Consider the following 23,687-nt stretch of genomic DNA (forward strand, 5'->3'; position numbering starts at 1 on the left):
TCTTTTTAAATATATTTGTCATCAAAACTAGGTATAATGTCTGTCTTTTTTTCAGAAGTTTGATATCAACATGAAGTTCGCAATTTATAGGCTGATGCTAATCAGTGTTGCAGTTTATGCAGGTATTGTAGTTTGCCTCGTATTATTATTTTTTAGACATTTGTTGTTTTAGAGGACATTTTGTCACAGAAACATGCAAAAAATTCTTATATAAAGGTTAGCTGATTCATTCAGAGTTGTCTCATACTTGCCTTTAACTGTTAGAGTGTTATGGGTTCTATTCCCACCCCAGGCACTTGGATCCACTTCTTGTCAACATTGATACTAAAGCATAGGGTGGAGAGGGGTGCTGTACTCCTTAGTATCCACCCTTCAGATGAGGCTTTAATTCAATATCCTCTCTGTTTGGGCTGGCAGTAGCTCAGGTGGATGCAAAATAACCCACTGCACTTATCAAAGAGAGTAAGAGAAGTTCCCTGATACTCTGGCCTAATTTTTTCCCCAGAGAAATCTTGACCAATGGATGGGAGATCGCAGATATACCCCAGGGATTACCTCAGTGTCACTGCTCAACAGAGGCACAGCAAAATAATGGGTATAGTTCCCCATACTAAAGGGGTGGCGTAAGCCACAAAACTATGGGCTAGGCTTGTAAATGCCCTCGGGCAGATAGCCCAGTATGAACCTATGAACCTATGAACCTAGTAAGAATATCACATTGAGTCTGCCCTGAAAAGAGGCCACTAGTCTAATGGGACTAACCTGGTCAACAAAGGATTAAATGAATAAATAAATAAATAAATAAAATACCCTTTCCTCTGACTAGCCATTGCATAGTTACAAGACTGATAAGGGTTGACCAGGGTGCCTGTAGAGCCTCATTCAGGAGTGTGTCTGTAATCTGGCAGTGGTCTTAGATTCAGAGCTTAGTCAGTGTAACAAGGACTCCTTGCTGTATGAAATTAACTTGATTATTTTCCAAACAAGCATGCAGAGTCAGTTCTTTGTAGCACAGCAGGATGTGTATCTAGAGCAAGGCTCAGTATAGTGGTATTAAACATTTTCTTTGACAACATTTTGATAAAGTGAGGTGCCTTAATGAATCTCATTGTGTAGGAGTTTATAGTAACCTTTGTGTCCCAGTTCATTAGTGGATTTGTGCATTATGCAGCTTTATATATTTTATATATTTAAAAAAAACACACATAAGATGGCACCAGGAATGGCAGCCTCAGTTCAGTGCTCTCTAGTATACTGTTTTTTTTATTTGTCCTGTTTTTTAGTGTTCAGCTGGAAGCATACTCATGAAGAATTGTTGAATATTCAGAAATTAATTTCATGCAATTTGACACCACATTTTTCACAATTAAGAATTTTTCTGGAGCTCCTAGCTGGAGGAGTGCAGCTGTCAGCAGCAGAGGTAGACACATTGGAGACATCAGGGAAGAGTAATGGAGATAGAATCTGCTATTACATCAATGAAGGTTAGTGTAATGATATCATAGTATTAAGTAAAATACATTGCCCTGACTTACAAATGTTTTGTGTTAATTGTAAACCTTTTTATTCACCTCAGGAGTTCTCTTCATTCATTCTGGTTAGTGTTTACATTCCACCTCAAGTCTGTGTGAGCATGGCACTACAAAAACTGTCTGATCAGATAATATGCTTGGAGCAGAATTATCCAAACTCCCTTCTGATTATTCTGGGGGATTTTAATAAGGCAAATCTTAGCCATGAATGTCCTAAATTTACACAACATATAAAGTGTCCTACCAGAGACAGGAACACACTGGATCATTATTATACAGTGTTAAAAAAGCTTATCTTGCTGTCCACCACTTGGGCTTTTCTGAACACTGTCTAATTCATTTGCTTCCTATCTATAACAAGTTAAAATCCATTAAACCTGTGATCAATACAGTGAGAAAGTGAACTACAGAGGCAAAGCTGAAGCTGCAAGCCTGCTTTGATTGTACAGACTGGAGGTTCTTTGAAGATTCTGCTGTTAACCTGCATGAACTGGCAGACACAGTGACATTTTATGTCAGCATCTGTGAAGATATGTGTATCTCCACTAAGACCTGGTTAAAATTTAGCAATAGCAAACCCTGGTTTACTGCTAAACGTAAGCAGCTTCATCAAGCCAAGGAAGATGTCTATAGAAGTGGGGATAGAACACTTTTTAGACAAGCAAGAACAAGCAGACAAAAGAAATCAAAGTGGCTAAAAAGAACTATTCTGAAAAGCTAAAACAACCTGCATCAGTGTGGAAAGGTCTACAAAACATTATAAACTGCAGGAAATCATCCCCTACACTGCAACTAATTACCAGCTGGCTGATGATGTTGCTTTTTACTGCAGGCTTGATAAGCCTGAGGCTACAAATTACACTGTTACCAGCTCTGTTAGTGTTCAGACTTATATGACTCTTTCTTCTACACATTCTTCTATTCAGCCTGCATTTATTATCTCTGGGAAGGATGTGTATCACTTTTTAAAAGAGAGCAAATTAAGAAAGATCTGGTCCAGATGGGGTTTCACCCTCCTGTTTAAAAACATGTGTTGATCAACTGGCTCCTGTTTTAACTCAGATGTTTAGTATATAATTAGAGCTGTGTGAAGTTCCCTTATGTTTCAAACAAGCCACAATCATTCCAGTGCCTAAAAATTCCACTATAGCAAGACTGAATGACTACAGGCCTGATGCTTTGACAACAGTGGTCATGAAGACTTTTGAGAAGCTGGTGTTAGCTCACTTGAAGAATATTATAGCTCCATCACTGGACCCCCTTCAGTTTGCTTATTGAGAGGACTGGTCAGTGGATGATGCAATTAATATGGGCCCACACTATATCATGCAACATCTTGACAATCTAGGGACATATGCAAGGATTCTGTTTGTGGACTTCGGCTCTGCATTTAATACAATAATTCCAGAACTTTTTTACTTGAAACTCTACCAGCTTTCCATTTCTGTATCGACCTGTCAATGGATCACCAATTTGCTAACCAATAGGAAACAGCAGGTAAAACTGGGGAAATTTACATCTAGCTATTGCATGATCAATACAGTTGCCCCCCTTGGGATGTGTGCTCTCCCCACTGCTATTCTCTCTCTCTACACTAATGACTATACCTCTAAGGACCCCTCTGTCAAACGTATTAAATATGTAGATGATACAACTATCATTGGACTCATCAGAAATGGTGATGAGTCAGAATAAAGATGGGAGTTTCAGCAGCTGGCCCTTTGGTGTAGTCAGAATAATATGGAACTGATCACTCATAAAACTGTGCAGATGACAGTGGACATTAGGAGTGTTACTACAATATTATCCCCCTCTTTATATTTAATACTGCTGTGTCAGTTGTGGAATCCTTCATGTTTTTGGGATCTATAATCTCTCAGGACTTGAAGTGGGAGACCAATGTAGGGTTCATCATAAAAAGGCACAGCAGTGAATGTACTTTCTGCGACAGCTGAGGAAGTTCACCCTCCCACAGAAACTGTAGATTTAGTTCTATACAGCAGTCATTGAGCCTTTTCTCAGCTTATCCATAATAGAGTGGTTTGTATCTCTGTCTAATCATGATAAAAATAGGTACATTGAATAGTCAGGTCTGTCGAAAATATCATTGGTACTAGTTTGCTCTCCTTACAGGGCCTGTACTATTCCAGAATCTTGAAAAGAGCAAGGAAGATCGTCACTGGCCCTTCACATCCAGGCCACCATCTTTTTGAACTATTACCATCAACCAAGCATTATAGATTAATGCGCACCAAAACAAGCAGATATAAGACAGTTTTTCCCCACAGGCCATCAAGTTCATAAATGGGTAACTCAGCTTATTAGGTTGGGGTATTCTTTTTCACAAGCTTCTGTGGATTCTGCAGTATTGTTTATATTTTGTCAATACTTGTTTCTTTCATAGGTTCATAGGTGTTTACTAAGCTAACAATCACAAGGGCCTTTTTAAGGCTAGCCATGCATCCCAAATCTCTGACAAGTTCTGATACCCTTGATAGGTGTTAGCATGGGCTTTGGAGATGAACCATTTACAAGTTACCTGTTTACAGTAGAGAAATAGGTACCAAACCAGGGATGAATTTCCAGTTTTCCATCCAATTGTCCAAGTTTCACTTGAATTGGGTAAGGGAGGAACTCTGCTTCACATGGATGGAGAGCCTGTTCCATAGACGGGGTAGTCTCTGGGATACATACCTATCTCTCCAGCAGCTCATATTTATATCACAAGTAAAGTTTAAGTCTTTAGAATGGGTAATTCTGGTACTGTTTGATTTGTGGATATGTAGGAGGTCCATCAGAGTGGGGTCTGACTATATACTGTATGCCAGGCATAGATCTCTTCTCAAAAGCCTGTAGGAGACAGAATACAGGGATAGGGCCTTGAGGCGATCTGCATAGGACATATTACGTATGCCCTGTATTCTTTTTAGTGAGAAACCTCTGTGGACGTTCCAATTGTTGGATATACCTGGTTAGGTACATACCAAAGGGGGCATTGTACTCAATGATAGATCTGATGAATGCCAAATACAGTGTAACAATGACTTCATTGGACTTAGATGCCATACCTTTATTTAGAGTATGGCATCTTTCACAGTTTATTTCAGTATTTCTTGCACTGAGTTGCACTTTGCACTTTGTATGTATATGTATATATATATATATATATATATATATATATATATATTTACTTTTTTGTCTTGTTGTCTTGTTCTTAATAGTTGCATGTATGCTGTTTGTCTTGTTCTTAATAGTTGTATGTATGGTATATATGTAATTCATCCCTGGGGAGTCACTGAAACTGGAGTGAAATTTCTTGTATGCGTGCATACTTGGCCAGTAAAAGGGGTTGGGAGGGTGACCTAATGGTTAAGCTGTTTGCCTTGCAAACACAAGGTGCAGGGTTTGAGTCTCACAAGGGACAATTGGCTAGGCTTAAAATGGCTCACAAGGGCAGTTAGCTTAGTGTTAATCTATGAACCTATGATTCTGATATCATACCAAGCTCAACAAGAGTTGTATTGGCTGAAACAAGATAATTGATACCATGTATTATATATTAAATATATTTATTGTTCTTTCAGAGTACGTATAACTCATTTAAGGCATTCATAATCATTATCAAATAAGAGATGCCATAGCTGATGCATACATACCTCAATTTTATAATATATATATATTTTTGACATTAACACAGCTTATTATATTTCAGTTATATATTATTATTTAACTATTGGAGAGGATGTCTTGCAATCTCATGTTATATATTCATAGTTACTCATAGTATACATTATGTCTAATATATTCATTGTCATTTCTTAGAGTTGAAATTTATACATGTGAAATACTAGCATTTGTTTTATTACTGCCTTTGACTTCTTGGGTTTTACCAAATATACTGAATACACTGAATGTTTTTTCTAAGTAAGAGTTAATGAGCTAGTAAGCTGACTACATTTAATTACCTAATTAATTTATTTGGAAAGAGTGGGAAACTAATCAATTAACATCTGCTATAAAAGGGATTGGTATTCACAATTGTATTGTAACCTGATGAAGCATACTGGATAGTATGCGAAAGCGCTTGTTTCTTCGTTAATAAAGGATATTTTATCTGAAGACATCGTGGTGTTTCTCGTTTTGGTGTTCCTGGATGCACAGTAGTATGTATAATGAGTTACAGCTCAGTGCTATATATATTGAGTTACAAGTACAGTACTATGTATAATTAATTACAGCTCAATGCTATGTATAGTGAGTTACATGTAAAGTAGTATAATGAATTAGAGGTCAGCGCTCAGTGCTACATGTAATGAATTACAGCTCAGTGCTGTGTATATTGAGATACATTTCAGTGCTGTGGAAAATGAGTTACACATGCAGTACTATGTCTAATGAGTTACAACTCATTGTTATGTATAGGAAGTTACAGGTACAACAGTATGTGTAATGAGTTACAGCTCATACTATGTATAACGAGTTACAGCTCACTGCTATGTATAATGAGTTACAGGCACCGTAAAATGTGTAATGAGTTACAGCTCATTGCTATGTATAGTGGGTTACTGGTATAGTATTATATATAATGAGTTACAGCTCAGTTCTCTGTCTAGTTAATTACAGGAACAGTGTCATGTGTAAAGAGTAACAGCTCAGTGTTATGTGTAATGAGTTACCGGTACAGTAGTATGAGTAATGTGTTACAGATCATTCCTATGTATAGTAAGTTGCAGGTATAGTAGTATGTATTTATGAGTTATAGCTCCTTGCTATATATTTTGAGTTACAGAGGTGCTATGTATAACAAGTTATAACTCACTGCTATATATATAATGAGTTACAAGTGCAGTAGTGCATGTAATGAGTTATACCTCATTGCTATGTATAGGGAGTTAATGATACAGTACTATGTAGGAATAGTTACAACCTATTGTTATGTATAGTGAGTTACAGGTACAGTGCTATGTATAATGCGTTACAGCTCAGTGCTATGTATAGTGAGTTACACATACAGTGCTATGTATAATGAGTTACAGCTCAGTGCTATATACAGTGAGTTACAGGTACAGTACTATATATAATGAGTTACAGCTCAGTGTTATGTTTAGTCACTTACAGTTGCAGTAGTATGTATAATGAGTTACAGCTTATTGCTATGTATAGTGAGTTATAAGTACAGTGCTATGTATAATGAATTACAACTGAGTGCTATGTATAGTCAGTTACAAACACAGTACTATGTATAATGAGTTATAATTCATTGCTACGTATAATGAGTTACTGGTCCAGTACTATGTGTAGTGAATTGCAGCTCAGTGCTGATGTATAATGAGTTACAGCTCAGTACTATGTATACTCAGTTATAGGTACATTACTATGTATAATGAGGTACAGCTCAGTGTTATGTATAATCAGTTACAGGAACAGTACTATATATAATGAGTTACAACTCAATACTATGTATAATCAGTTACAGGCACAGTACTATGTATAATGAGTTACAGTTAAATGCTCAGAGCTGCATAAAATGAGTTACAGCTCATTGTTCTGTTTAGTGAATAACAGGTATAGTCCTATGTATAATTTGTTACAGTACATTGCCATGTATATTGAGTTACAGGTGCAGTACTATGTGCAATGGTTTACAGCTCATATGTATAGTGAGCTACATGTAAAGTAGTATGTATAATGAATTAGAGCTCAGTACTCAGTGCTACATATAATGAATTACAGTTCAGTGCTGTGTATATTGAGTTACATCTCAGTGCTGTGGAAAATGAGTCCCAGCTCAGTGCTATGAATAATGGGTTACAACTCAGTGTTGAGTGTAAGCAATTCTAGCTCAGTGCCATTTATAAATAGTTACAGCTCAGTGATGTGTATAATAAATTACAGCTCAATGTTGTGTATAATAAATTACAGTTCAATGCTGTGTGTAATGAATTACAGCTCAATGCTGTGTGTAATGAATTACAGCTCAGTGCTATGAATGGTGAATAATAGTGAACTTATAATGAATTACAGCTCAGTGCTATGAATAGTGAATAATAGATCAGTGCTATGTATAATGACTTCCAGCTCAGTGTGCTATGAATAATGAGTTACAGCTCGGTACCATTTCTAATGAGTTACAGCTCAGTGTTGTGTATAATAAATTACAGTTCAATGCAGTGTAAAATGAATTACAACTCAATGCTACTTATAATGAATTACAGCTCAGTGTTATGAACAGTGAATAATAGTTTAGTGCTATGTATTACAGCTCAGTGCTATACTAAGTGAAGAACAGCTCAGTGCTATGTATTATGAATTAAGCTCAGTGCCATGTATAATGAGTTATAGCTCAGTGCTCAGTACAGTGGTTTACACATGCAGTGCTTTGTATAATGAGGTACAGCTCAGTGCTATGTGTAATGAGTTACAGGTACAGTACTTTGTATAATGAGTTACAGCTCAGTGCTCTGTACAGTGAGTAACACGTGCAGTACTATGTATAATCATTGTTATGTATAGGGAATTACAGGTACAGTAGTATGTATAATGAGTTACAGCTCAGTGCTATATATAGTGAGTTACAGTTCATTGATATGTATTGTGAGTTACAGGTACAGTAATATGTGTAATGAGTTACAGCTCATTGCAATGAATAGTGAGTTGCAGGTACAGTATTATGTATAATGAGTTACAGCTCAGTTCTCTGTCTAGTGAATTACAGGAACAGTGTAATGTGTAAAGAATTACAGCTCAGTGCTATGTATAATGAATTACTTTTACAGAAATACGTGTAATGAGTTACAGATCATTCCTAGGTATAGAAAGTTGCAGGTACAGTAGTATGTATTTATAAGTTACAACTCATTGCTAAATATAGTGAGTTACAGGTACAGTGCTATGTATAACAAGTTACAGCTCTCTGGTATATATAATGAGTTACAGGTGCAGTAGTATGTGTTATGAGTTACACCTCATTGCTATGTATTATGAGTTTCAGGTACAATACAATTTATGATGAGCTACAGCCCATTGCTATGTACAGTGAGTTTCAGGTATAGTGCTATGTTATAGTCAGTCCCAGGTAGAGTTCTATGTATAATGAGTTACAATTCAGTGCTATGTATAGTGAGTTACAGGTGCAGTACTATATATAATGAGTTACAACTCATTACAAGCTATAGTCATTTACAAGTACAGTGCTATGTATAGTAAGTTATAGCTCAGTGATATGTATAGTGAGTTACAAGTACAGTATTATGTATAATGAATTACAGCTCATTGCTATGTAAAGTGAGTTACAGGTTCAGTACTATGTATAATGAGTTACAGTTCAGTGCCATGTATAATCAGTTACAGCTCAGTGCTATGTATAGCAAGTTACATGTACAGTATTATTTACATGAGTTACAGCTCATTGTTACATATAGGAGTTATAGGTACAGTACTATGTATAATGAATTACAGATCAGTGCTATGTATAGTGAGTTACAGGTACAGTACTATGCAAAATGAGTTACATTTCATTGCTACATATAACGAATTACAGGTACAGTTCTATGTGTACTGAATTGCAGCTCAGTGCTGTGTATAATGAGTTACAGGTATAGTATTATGTATAATGAGTTACAGCTCAGTGCTATGTATCGTGAGTTACGTGTACAGTACTATGTTTATTGAATTACAGCTCAGTGCTACATATAATGAATTACAGCTCAGTGATACAAATATTATATCACAGCCCAGTGCTCTGTATAATGTGTTGTGTATAATTACTTACAGGAACAGTACTGTGTATAATGAGTTACAGCTCAATGCTATGTATAGTGAGTTACATGTAAAGTACTATCTAGAATGAATCAGAGCTGACTGCTCATTGCTGCATATAATGAATTACTGCTCAGTGCTGTGTATATTTAGTTATATCTCAGTGCTATGGAAAATGTGTCCCAGATCAGTGCTACAAATAATGATGCACAGCTCAGTGCCATTTATAATGAGATACAGATCACGGTTTTGTGTAATGAATTACAGCTCAGTCCTGTGTATAATGTATTACAGCTAAGTGCTCAGTGCTACTTATACCAAATTACAGCTCAGTGCTAGGGTAAGTGAATAATAGCTCAGTGCTATGTATTATGAATTAAGCCGAGTGCCATGAATAATGAGTTACAGCTCAGTGCTCTGAATAGTGAGGTACAGTAGTATGTATTTATGAGTTACAGCTCATTGCTATATATATATAGTGATTTACAGGAAAAGTGCTATGTATAATGAGTTACAGCTCACTGCTATGTATAATGAGTTACAGGTGCAGTAGTATGTGTAATGAGTTACACCTCATTGCTATGTATAGTGAGTTACAGGTACAGTGCTATGTATGATGAGTTACAACCCATTGCTATGTATAGTGAGTTACAGGTTCAGTGCTATGTATAATGAGTTACACCTCAGTGCTATATATAATCAGTTACAGGTACAGTGCTATGTATAATGAGTTACACCTCAGTGCTATATATAATCAGTTACAAGTACAGTGCTATGTATAATGAGTTACAGCTTGCTGCTATGTATAATGAGTTACAGGTTCAGTAGTATGTGTAATGAGTTACACCTCATTGCTATGTATAGTGAGTTACAGGTACAGTACTATGTATGATGAGTTACAACCCATTGCTATGTATAGTGAGTTACAGGTTCAGTGCTATGTATAATGAGTTACAGCTCAGTGCTCTCTATAGTCAGTTACAGGTACAGTGCTATGTATAATGAGTTACAGCTACCGTACTATGTGCAATGAGTTACAGATCAGTGGCATGTATAATGAATTACATATACAGTACTATGTGTAATGAGTTACAGCTCATTGTTATCTATAATGAGTTACATTTACAGTACTATTTATAAGGAATTAGAGCTCAGTGATCAATGCTACATCTAATGAATTATAGTTCAGTGCTATGAATAGTGAATAATAGTTCAGTGCTATGTATAATGAATTACAGCTGAGTGCCATGTATAATGACTTACTGCTCAGTGCTCTACAAAGTGAGTTATAGGTACAGTGCTATGTATAATGAGTTACTACTCAGTGTTGTATATAATAAATTACAGCTCAATGCAATGTAAAATAAATTTCACCTAAGTGCTACTTATAATGAATTACACCTCAGTGCTCTGAATAGTGAATAATAGTTCAGTGCTATGTATAATGAGTTAGAGGTGCAGTACTATGCATAATGAATTAAAGTTCAGAGCTCAGTGCTACATATACTGAATTACAGGCCAGTGCTATGAATAGTGAACTACAGATCAGTGTTGTGTATACTGCATTACATCTCAGTGCTGTGTAAAATGGCTTCCATCTCATTGTGCTACGAATAATGAGTTACAGCTCAGTGCCATTTATAATGGGTTACAGCTCAGTGTCATGTATAATAAATTACACCTCAATGCTGCGTACAATGAATTGCAGCTCAGTGCTACTTATAATGAATTACAGCTCAGTGCTATAAATAGTGAATAATAGTTCAGTACTATGTATAATGAATTACAGCTAAGTGCCCTGTATAATGATTCCTGCTCAGTGCTCTACATAGTGAGTTATAGGTACAGTACTATGTATAATGAATTAGAGTTCAGTGCTCAATGCTACGTATACTGAATTACAGATCAGTGCTATGAATAGTGAACTACAGATCAGTGGTGTGTAAATTGAGTTACATCTCAGTGCTGTGTAAAATGACTTCCAGCTCAGTGCACTACAAAAAATGAGTTACAGCTCACTGCCATTTATAATGAGTTACAGCTCAGCATTGTGTATAATAAATTACAGCTCAATGCTGTGTATAATGAAGTACAGCTTAGTGCTACTTATAATGAATTACACCCCCGTGCTATGAATAGTGAATAATAGTTCAGTGCTATGTATAATGACTTCCAGCTCAGTGTGCTATGAATAATGAGTTACAGCTCACTGCCATTTATAATGACTTATAGCTCAGTGTTGTGTATAATAAATTACAACTCAATACTGTGTATAATGAATTACAGCTCAGTGTTACTTATACTGAATTACAGCTCAGTGCTATGAATAGTGAATAATAGTTCAGTGCTTTGTATAATGAGTTACAGGTACAGTACTATGTATTATGATTTAGAGTTCAGTGCACAGTGCTACATATACTGAATTACAGGACAGTGCTATGAATAGTGAATTACAGATTGGTGCTGTGTATAATGAGTTACAGCTCAGCGTTGTGTATAATAAATTACAGAAGAACAATGGAAAAGAAAGGCGAATGCTATGCGAAAACAACAAATTCAATTTAATATGACCTGCTAAGCGCTTTTCGTTTAGTACATAGACTAAACTTTGTCAGACAGATTACATTAAAAAATTCTTCATTAAATAGTCACACCCTTAATTAACTAATGAATCCTTCTAAAAGGTATAAAACATGTAGTACAACAAATGGTTCTGATTAAAAATTACTTTTATAAAAATGTTTAAACATATGTACAACAATGCATACATGAGAACAACTCCTTGTTTGATTAAAATCACAGCAGAAATATATACACCAAAAAGTATATATATAAGTATATAACAAATTATTAGCTATGACTAAGTAATAGGGACCAGGTTTAATGTGTTATTATTACATTTATATACTTTTATATATATATATATATATATATATATATATATATATATATATATATATATAGCCAGTACCACTCACACCCCACTAATTACTGGCACCAACAGCATTGACTGCAAAGGAAATACACCAAATTGTGGTCAAGGACAGAACACCACCATTGTGGTGAGTAATATGAGACAACAAGCCATTCAACAAAGTACACTTCACATGGAGAGCTCCTCGGGGCTTATTGGAGTCCCCAATTTAAATGATTGGCTCAATGATCGACCGCGACTGAGCTGCAGTAGTGCTGAAAGTATTCAGGGACAACTGGCTCGAGGAGCAATCAGTATCATGGACAAGTTAAAAGAATTTGATTACAAACTGCTTAAAATTTGAAAATTACAGTTCAAAATGAACTATTTCGAACAATGCATAAAAGAAGAACTAGTCCCTATGGGACTTAGATCCTGGCAGTACCCTATGGGGTGGAAAAAAGATCAATGTTCCACCAGGAACTTATTAATTTGCTCGGTAGACAGGGACTGGAGCTGTTGCAACTTATGTCAAAACATTACCAGGAGTGGGCCGATGGTTTAACAGTTGAAGTTAATAATTTGGATAGTGAAGTCAAGGTGGATATTGATTTTCACAGATACCACTATGACTATAACAGAACTTTTCTAAGAATTAACCAACAACTGGTGAAAGTGAAGGACATTAAGATGAAGAAACTACAAAGGGAAAGGAAAGACTACAATGACGGGGTCACTTATCCAGACCCGCCCACATCCCAAACATGGAACACGATTGGGCAGAAACAACACAACCCGAATCAATACAACCAGCAGGTGATGAGATCAATGCCCAGAAGGCGTACTGAACTTTATTCATGAGCAGACATTAATGGAGACGTGAGGAATGACCAGAATGGTTCAATAATGAATAATACTAATGCAGGCAACAATTCTGAACAGGAAGATAATTATTTTACTAATGTGAATGGTAACAACAGTAGGCAAAATTTTCCCAACCCCCGAGGCCAAAACCACAACAAAATCAAAACAGAACCAACGGAGGGTATACAATACCCAAAGGAACAATAAGAAGAGGAAGTAACTTGTGGGGTCGATGAAGGGGTTAAGTTCTAACTTTAATTCTGACTGTTACTTTGACATCAACATTGATAGCACTGTTACTAATATCAATAAAATGTGTAACATAGTGTCAAACAAAGAAGGGGACTTTAACATCTTCAATTTTACAGATTTACAACTAGACTCCCTACTTGTAGAAGTTTTCGCCAAAGGCCTGACGTTTGTTCCTTCACATAAAGTGGATATGGCTAGATTGTTAACAGACTTTAAATTGTACATAAGGAAATTGAATTTGTGTATTTTAATGGGGAATGATTCAAATCGAGAAGCTCAACAGTTATGAGTCCCTAGTACATATAATCCACCAATCCACCCTATTCTTTTACTCTTCGGGAGAATTTGTGAGATGGATTTTAGAGCTTTAAGTAACTTCCCACAAAAACAAAAACATAGTAACTTAGTGAATTTAACTAAAGAACAAAGGGACTCCTTGATGAACTTCCAACACCTTCCAGTCCATTTGATGAAACCAGATAAAGGGGAAGGGTTGGTTGTGATGGAGTTAGAGGACTACAGTAAACGTATGAATAGAGTATTAGAAGGGGAAGCATAAATAAAGTGAATGTAGCTTACAACAGAATAAGTACCTTTATAAATGACTTATTCATAGATTCTTTAATTGACTTGAATATATTTAATTATCTAACCATGGCTTCTCCTAAAATGCCAGTACTATTTGAAGTCCCTAAAATCCACAACAAACAAGAACTCCCCCCCCATGTGTGCTCTTGTGGATGCTAGACAATCCATTACGTATCCCTGTGCAAAGGTCAAAGACAACATATTGAAAAAGTATGTGACACTGGAACCACAGATCTGTAAAGACTCATGGTCCTTCTTGAATAACATTAACAACTTAAATTTCAAAGGAGAATACAATTTTCTGACAATTGATGTATGTGACCTATACATGGTGATACCTCAGGACATGGGGATTGAATGGGTGTTAGACCATATTAGATCTAAGGGAGCCGATCACAACAAAATGAGACTAGTGGAAGAACTATTGGGGATAGTGCTAGCAAATAATTACATCATGTTTAACAGCAATATTTACTTACAAAAAATAGGTGTGACGATGGGATCTCCCTGCAGAGCAAGCTTTGCTAACCTAGTGATGGCCCACTGGGAACACAGGGTAATTTTGGATAACATCGAAGTAAGTCAACATCTGTATTATTATACTCGCTTATTGGATGATATATTCATGATCATTAAGGGAGACTCAATACTAGCACGAGACCTTATGCATAGATTTAATAATTCAACTAACTTTTTAAAGTTCACTAGCCAATTCAATAGTGATACCATTAATTACTTAGATGTTGAACTGTCAAAAAACTATACACACCACCAATACAGACCATGCATATATAGGAAGAGGACATATTCTAACTGCTTCTTTCATTATACCAGTGCACACCCGTATCACCAAAAGAAATCAGTGGTGAAAGGGCAGCTGGTACGAGCAGCTAGAATGATCACAGAACAGCTGAATTTTGAGGATGAATGTGGGATATTAAAAACAATGTTTTTGAAAAGAGGTTACCCTAAGGATTTATTAGAAGAGCTTATAGATGAAGTTAACCATAAATGCCAGCAAGGTATTTTTAAACCTATACTGATGGACCACCATAATGAAGGAGTCTCCCCTACCACTAACTTGAATCATGAGAATGTGGTAGAAGGAAGCCCTCTGATGGTGACAGAAGGTAACTCATTAGGATCACATTATAAATTAAGCTTCATTTTCACTTTTAATATTGAAGCTCCTATTAGGAATATATTGTTTAAAAACTGGGAACTCCTAACTAGTGACAGGGAACTATTAAGAAAAATAGGTGATTACCCGGTCTTAACATACAGGAAAGTGCAAAATTTAAAATCATTGATCGAGAATAATAAAAGTGGAGGTAAAAAATTCCCAGGAACATACAAATGTGAAGCATGCAACCAATATAAACTCATAGACACTGGCATTAAATTTGCAATAAGGGATAGACATCATTACACCAAGGAGAAATATAATTGCAACTCAAAATTACTAGTTTACCTAGCCCAGTGTCATAGTTTCCCAGCATATTATGTCGGTAAGACCAACCGTAGATTTAGAGAAAGGGTGTATGACCACACTTATTATATTAGTAAAGGTAAACAATAAAGTCCTCTTGCTAGACACTGTATGGATTTCCCAGGTCATGCTTTCAAATTTTGAGTTATAGACTAGATTAAGACTGACCTTCAGGGGATCCTTACTCCTTACTTTTGGAAGAACTAGAATTGTTGTGGCAACTAAGGTTGAACTCACACCATCCACCAGGCCTAAATAAGGCCTGTTTGATAGCATGTGCACTGAAATTAAATAACCTTATGAGATGAAACTTAGACTAACGTAGGATAGTTGCTTGGGTTAAAAAATGAATTTGACTGTAATATAAGTATGTATAATTGCACCACTGAACCATTGACAACTAATACTGGTATTATTTAACCAGACTAAGTATGAAGGGTGAGTAGACTCACTGCCTGTTATATATTATGCCAACTTTAGATGTATAGGGAATTACTGTTTAACAAACGTTCAGTTGAGTAGTGGTCCTAATATTATTGTGGCTACTGTATATGGTTTGATGAGTGAGTGAACCAGAGGGTATATGTTCCCTAGATTTCTTGCATGGATTTTATATCATATTCTACATTCTACACATATATTTAGATAAGTGTATACAACATAGTAATATTAAACTATTTAAGTAGTACTTAGGGAGTGTAATTTTTTTCCTTTTAGCTGTATCAATATGGTTACATCAATTGAAACTTTTATATGGATGTATAGTTGTACAAATTATTAGATATGACTAAGTAATAGGGACCAGGTTTAATGTGTTATTATTACATTTATATACTTATATATATATATAGGCTTTTTGGTGTGTATATTTCTGTTGTGATACTAATCAAACAAGGAGTTGTTCTCATGTATACATTGTTGTACATACGTTTACACATTTTTATATAAGTAATTTTTAATCAGAACCGTTTGTTGTACTACATGTTTTATACCTTTTAGAAGGATTAATTAGTTAATTAAGGGTGTGACTATTTAAATGAAGAATCTCTGAATGTAATCTGTATGAAGAAGTTTAGTCTATGTACTAAACGAAAAGCGCTTAACAGGTCATATTAAATTGAATTTATTGTTTGCGCATAGTATTTGCCTTTCTTTTCTGTTGTTCTTCACAGTTCGTGTTTGCATAATCTGTAATAAATTACAGCTCAATGCTGTGTGTAATGAATTACAGCTCAGTGCTACTTATAATGAATTACACCACAGTGCAATGAATAGTGAATAATAGTTCAGTGCTATATATAATGAGTTACAGCTCAGTGCCAATTATAATGAGTTGCAGCTCAGTGCTATGTATAGTGAGTTACAGGTACAGTACAATGTGTAATGAGTTACAACACATTGCTATGTATAATGAGTTACAGGTACAGTGCTATGTATAATGAGTTAGAGGTACAGTACTATGTATAATGAATTAGAGCTCAGTGATCAATGCTACATATACTGAATTACAGGTCAGTGCTATGCATAGTGAATTACAGATCAGTGCTGTGTAAACTGAGTTACATCTCAGTGCAGTGTAAAATGTCTTCCAGCTCAGCTCAGTGCCATCTATAATGAGTTACAGCTCAGTGTTGTGTATAATAAATTACAGCTCAATGCTGTGTATAATGAATTACAACTCAGTGCCAATTATAATGAGTTACAGCTCATTGTTATGTATAGTGAGTTACAGGTACAGTACTATGTATAATGAGTTACAGCTCACTTCAATTTATAGTGAGTTACAGGTGCAGTACTATGCATAATGAGTTGCAGCTCATTGCTATGTAAAATCAGTTGCAGCTACTGTACTGTGTATAATGAGCTAGAGCCCATTGCTATGTATAATCAATTGCAGGTACTGTACTGTGTATAATAAGCTACAGCTCATTGCTATGTATTGTGAGTTACAGGTACAGTATTGTTTATAATGAGTTACAGCTCATTGCTATGTATAGTGAGTTACATGTACAGTACTATTTATAATGAGTTACAGTTCAATGTTATGTATAGTGAGTTACAGTTACAGTACTATGTATAATGAGTTACAGCTCATTGCTATGTATTGTGAGTTACAGGTTCAGTACTATGTATAATGAATTGCAGCTTAGTGTTGTGTATAATGAGTTACAGGTACAGTACTATGTATAATGAGTTACAGCTCAGTGCTATGTATAGTGAGTTACAGGTACAGTACTATGTATAATGAGTTACAGCTCAGTGCTATGTATAGTGAGTTACAGGTACAGTACTATGTATAATGAGTTACAGTTCAATGTTATGTATAGTGAGTTACAGTTACAGTACTATGTATAATGAGTTACAGCTCATTGCTATGTATAGTGAGTTACAGGTTCAGTACTATGTATAATGAATTGCAGCTCAGTGCTGTGTATAATGAGTTACAGTTACAGTACTATGTATAATGAGTTATAGCTCATTGCTATGTATACTGAGTTAGAGGTACAGTATTATATGTTCTAGGTTCATAGGTTCACAGGTAGGTACTAGGCTATCTGCCTGAAGGCATTTATAAGCCTAGCCAGAATGTGTTGGCTTTCGCTGCCCCCTTAGATTAGTTCTATGTGCCTCTGTCCTGCAGAGCCACTGAAGTGATCCCCAAGGTAAACTTTCTGTTTCCCATCCACTCATCAACTCATCACGTTTTTTTTTTAAGACTGTTAGCAAGGAGATCTGCCTAATGTAGATTGGGATCTTGTTCCAAAGCATGGGAAGTCTCTGGGACAGGAATCTATACCTCCAGCACGTCCTATTTATTGTTGTGGTGAAGTTTAGATCCCTAGAGCATGTGGCTCGAGGGGATAAGGTTTTCTTTAGGTGGAGCATGTCCATCAATTTTGGGTTGGATATGGCCTTGTATGTCAGGCAAAGATCACCTCTGAGTAGGCGGTATGCAACCAAGTACAAGTGTAATGAGAAATGTAAATGTAATGAGTTACACCTCATTTTTATGTGTAGAGAGTTACAGGTACAGTACTATGTATAATTAGTTACGTCTCAGTGCTATGTATATTGAGTTACAGGTACAGTACTATGTATAAAGAGTTACAGCTCAGTGTAATGTATAATGACTTACAGGTACAGTGATATGTATGATGAGTTATAGCTCAGTGCTATGTATAGTGAGTTACACGTACAGTACTATGTAGAATAAATTACAGCTCAGAGATATTTATAGTGAGTTATAGGTACGTTACTATGTATAATGAGTTACAGACAGTGCTATGTGTAGTGAGTTACAGGTATGGTACTATGTATAATGAGTTACAGCTCATTGCTATGTATAGTCAGTTATAGGTACAGTGCTATGTATAATGAGTTATAGCTCAGTGCTATGTATAGTGAGTTACCTGTACAGTACTATGTATAATAAATTACAGTGCAGTGCTATATGATGCTGCAGTACCTAATTACTACTTTATAATGAGTTACCTTGATACTTCTATTTATAGTGAGTTACAGGTACAGTACTACGCATAATGAGTTGCAGCTCATTGCTATGTATAATCAGTTGCAGGTACTGTACTGTGTATAATAAGCTACAGCTCACTGCTATGTATTGTGAGTTACAGGTACAGTATTGTTTATAATGATTTGACTCATTTATATATATTGAGTTACATGCAATTCTTTATAATGAGTTACAGTTAAATGTTATGTATAGAGAGTTACAGTTACAGTACTATTTATAATGAGTTACAGCTCATTGCTATGTAGAGTGAGTTACAGGTTCAGTACTATGTATAATGAATTGCAGCTTAGTGTTGTGTATGAGTTACAATTACAGTACTATGTATAATAAGTTATAGCTCATTGCTCTGTATACTGAGTTACAGATACAGTATTATGCAAAATGACTTACAGGTCATAGGTATGTATAATCAGTTACAGATACAGTACTATGTATAATAAGTAACAGCTAAGTGCTATGAAGAGTGAGTTACAAGTACAGTAATATATATACTGAGTTACAGCTCAGTGTTATGTATAATGAGTTACAGCTCAGTGTTATGTATAGTAAGTTACAGCTCCTTGCTGTGTATATTGAGTTACAGGTACAGAACTACATATAATGAATTACAGCTCAGTGCTCTGTGCTACATCTAATGAATTACAGCTCAGTGCTACAAATAAAAGTTACAGCTCAGTGTCATGTATAATGAGTTTCAACTCAGTGTTGTGCATAATCAGTAACAGGTTACTGTATTGTGTATAATGAGTTACAGCCCATTACTATATATGTAGTGAGTTACGTGTACAGAACTACGTATAATGAATTACAGCTCAGTGCTCTGTGCTACATCTAATGAGTTACATTTCAGTGCTACAAATAAAGAGTTACAGCTTAGTGTCATGTATAATGAATTTCAACTCACTGTTGTGTATAATCAGTGACACGTACAGTACTGTGTATAATAAGTTACAGCTCATTGCTATGTATAGTAGGGTACAGGTACAGTACTATATACAATGAATTACAGCTCAGCGCTATGTATAATGAGTTACATGTACAGTTCTATGTGTAATGAGTTACAGCTCAGTGCTATGTATAGTGAGTTACAGGTACAGTACAATGTTTAATGAGTTTCGACTCAATGCTATGTATAGTGAGTTACAGGTGCAGTACAATGTGTAATGAGTTACAAGACATTGCTATGTATAATGAGTTACAGGTACAGTACTATATGTAATGACCAATAACGAACAAAACAGAGAAAATTTCACCCAACAAAACCAGTAATCCAAAATGAAAAGGCGAAAAACGGGGACCACCAACCAAAAGTTCAAGTTGAGCTTTATTTTAATAATGCTACCAAATGCCACACATTTTCGTCTATTTACCATAGACTTTTTCAGATATCAAAAACACAAGACAGAAAATTTCTCCCATTTTATAAGCATAGCATTATGGTGTACCAATCAAAGTCATCCACCAATTAATTAATTAAAAAAAATGGCATAGTTAAAATAGAATTAAAATTAAATAAATTCATAATACCCTCATAAAAGTCATACAAAAAGTAAAGTATTGATGTAAAAATTGTATAAAAATGTAATAATTGTGTGAAAAATCATCGTAATACATATACAAATAATTAAGTACTTATACATGTGTTAATACACCATGCAAACCTGTAAAAAAACAATACATTACCACCATCTACTGGCCAAGGAGGTTATAAAATTCAAAGAAGTAAATAAACCCAACATACTCTACAGGTCTCAGCATTTAGAAAAACTTAATAAAAAGACAAATGCATAGAATAAAAATACAAAAATTATGAAAAATCCATATACTAATGGTATGACAGGAATATATTGTCCAATCAGAGTTTGGCAGCTCTGACTTTCAGTAATGGGGCTATGTTAATATTCTCATTGAGCTCTGGGTCCCTACCTGCATCTAGGGTTACTTGCCAATAGAGTTCCCTATATTCCAACAGGGTTTCCCAGGGCCCACCCCTGTTATCCACTTGAACATCTTCCAGAATGAAAAAACTAAACTTTGCCTGTTTACAAATCAATGTATGTTTAAACAGAGCATTTTTCTCATTCTTAGTACTAATCTCGTAAGTGTGTTCATAAATACGTCTTCTGATCTTTCTCTCCGTCTTACCAACATAAAATGCACCACAAAGGGAGCAGGTAGCTAAATAAACCACTTGTTCACTGTTACAATTAAAATAGGACAGACCACAAATGTAAAAACTGTCACAGTGCGCAATTTATTGACATTGGGAACAAGCCCCACAACAGTACGTCCCTTTTCATTTACCACTAACGTTAATTGGTCTTCTACGTTGTTCAAGAAGGTTTTTCAAATTCCTCCCTTTCTTAAAAGTAAATCTTAGGGGGGACAGTTATGCCAGAGGTAAATCAGTAAGTTCTAAAAATGTGTTCCATAAAAGAAAAAAATCATTATTGTACTCTATAATAAATGCCCTGTTGTTCTCACCCCTATCTATTTTTTTGCTAACCTGTTCACTCTCACCAATAGATCCCATTCCTAAAACTTGGCAAAATTTCCTTGCTCTATTGAAAAGGACATCTATTCTGATATCATGTAGAAATTCTATGGGGTATCCCCTTTACCTAAAAAGATGGTCAAGATAATCACATTCAACTTCAAAATCACTATCACATGAGGTCATCCTGCTAGCATGAATGTATTGCCCCCTCACCAAACTCTTTTTTTGAAACATAGGGTGGGAAGTGTAAAAAAGAGTTCGAATAGGTATTTTTTTCAGAAAATTCTAGATTTAATACTCCACTTTTCCATCTTTTCAGTTGATACATCTAGGAAATGTAATGTGTTTTTAGAGACAGTGTTGGTAAAGTGTAAGAAATTAGTAGTTGTTTCAATATATAGCAAAAATTCCTGCAACTTTTCATCGGACCCAACCCAAAACAAACAAATATCATCCAGGAATCTGACATATTGCAACCAACAATTCCTAAATTCTGATTCCATAATAAACCTTTTTTCCCACCAAGCCAATACTATACTGACATATGTGGGGGCACAATTGGCCCCCATCGCTACACCCTTAATTTGGTGAAAAATTCTCCCCCAAAAGTTGTTGGTAGTAGAGATAGGAAGATTTGTGGTCTGTCCTATTTTAATTGTAATAATGAAAAAGTGGTTTATTTAGCTACCTGCTCCCTTTGTGGTGCATTTTATGTTGGTAAGATGGAGCGAAAGATCAGAAGACATATTTATGAACACACTTATGAGATTAGGACTAAGAATGAGAAAAATGCTCTGTTTAAACATACATTGATTTGTAAACAGGCAAAGTTTAGTTTTTTTCATTCTGGAAGATGTTCAAGTGGATAACAGGGGCGGGCCCTGGGAAAACCTGTTGGAATATAGGGGACTCTATTGGCAAGTAACCCTAGATGCAGGTAGGGACCAAGGGCTCAATGATAATATTAACATAGCCCCATTACTGAAACTCAGAACTGCCAAACTCTGATTGGACAATATATTTCTGTCATACCATTAGTATATGGATTGTTCATAATTTTTGTATTTTTATTCTATGCATTTTTCTCTTTGTTCATAGGCTCATAGGTTAGTACTAGGCTAACTGCCCTTGCAAGCCATTGCAAGCCTAGACAATTATCCCTTGTGAGACTCAAACCCTGCACCTTGTGTTTATAAGGCAAACACCTTAACCATTAGGCCACCCTAAGTTTTTCTAAATGCTGAGACCTGTAGAGTATGCTGGGTTTATTTACTTGTTTGAATTTTACAACCTCCTTGGCCAGTAGATGGTGGTAATGTACTGGTTTTCATAGGTTCATAGGTTGGTACTAGGCTATCAGCCCTAGGGCCTATACAAGCCTAGCCATAACAATTCCCTGGCTATTTCTTCCCACACTATTTACTTCCCTGGACCCCTGTCTAGCAGGGCGACTGACGTGATCCCCGGGGTGAATTTCCTTTCTCCCATCCAATCGTCAAGGTTCCTTTTGAAGAGGGCGAAAGAGGCACTCTGCTTGACATGTATGGGCAATCTATTCCAGAGTCTGGGAAGTCTCTGGGTCAGGAACCTATCCCTCCAGCATGTTTTGTTTATTGTGATGACAAGGTTTAGATCCCTGGAGCGTGTGGCTCTGAGGGATTGGGATTTCTTTAAGTGTAGCATGTCCAACAGCTCTGGGTTTGACATGGCCTTGTATGTTAAGCAGAGATCGCCTCTGAGTAGATGATATGAGACAGAGTATAGCTGGAGTTTTTTAAGGTGGTCAGCGTAGGGCATCTGCTTTAGGCCTGTGATTTTTTTAGTGAGGTATTTCTGCGGCCTTTCCAATTGTTGCAGATGACTTGAGAGGTACATACCAAATGGGGCATTGTATTCTATAATGGGTCTAATGAGGGATGAGTACAGTGAGACAATGACCTCCTTTTTTCTGGATGAAAAGCCCTTAGTGATGAGGTGTGCCACATAGAAGGATTTCCTGACTGTTGTGGAGATGTGGTTATTGAAGGTGAGACCACTGTCCACCTGTGTCCCTAAGTCTCTTATCACACTTTTGGTGTTTAGTGTACTGCCACCTATGTGGTAATTCACGGATACATGTTTTTCCCCAAAGGGGATAACTATACATTTCTTGCATTGAGCTTCAGCCCATGGCTCTGACACCGAGCATCTGTTTCTGTAAGGCCATTTTGTAGAGTATCCACATCATTTGGGGATTCAATAATGGCTGCCAGTTTGCAGTC

The 23,687-nt window shown here is 35.9% G+C and overlaps 1 protein-coding gene across 1 annotated transcript in view; it reads left to right on the plus strand.

Moving 5' to 3' along the window:
* Window positions 1-23,687, plus strand: part of LOC122809527 (lectin-like) — a 538,335-nt gene that overhangs the window by 63,187 nt on the left and 451,461 nt on the right. The window contains exons 2-3 of the mRNA XM_044081096.1: window positions 56-122; window positions 1,284-1,484. Of these exons, the coding sequence (XP_043937031.1) occupies window positions 71-122; window positions 1,284-1,484 (253 nt within the window). The 5' untranslated portion in view covers window positions 56-70. The remainder of the gene's footprint in view (window positions 1-55; window positions 123-1,283; window positions 1,485-23,687) is intronic.

Source organism: Protopterus annectens, chromosome 1.part1 (genome assembly GCF_019279795.1).
Source record: "Protopterus annectens isolate FY-2018-M chromosome 1.part1, PAN1.0, whole genome shotgun sequence".
In the NCBI taxonomy this organism is placed as follows: domain Eukaryota; kingdom Metazoa; phylum Chordata; order Ceratodontiformes; family Protopteridae; genus Protopterus; species Protopterus annectens.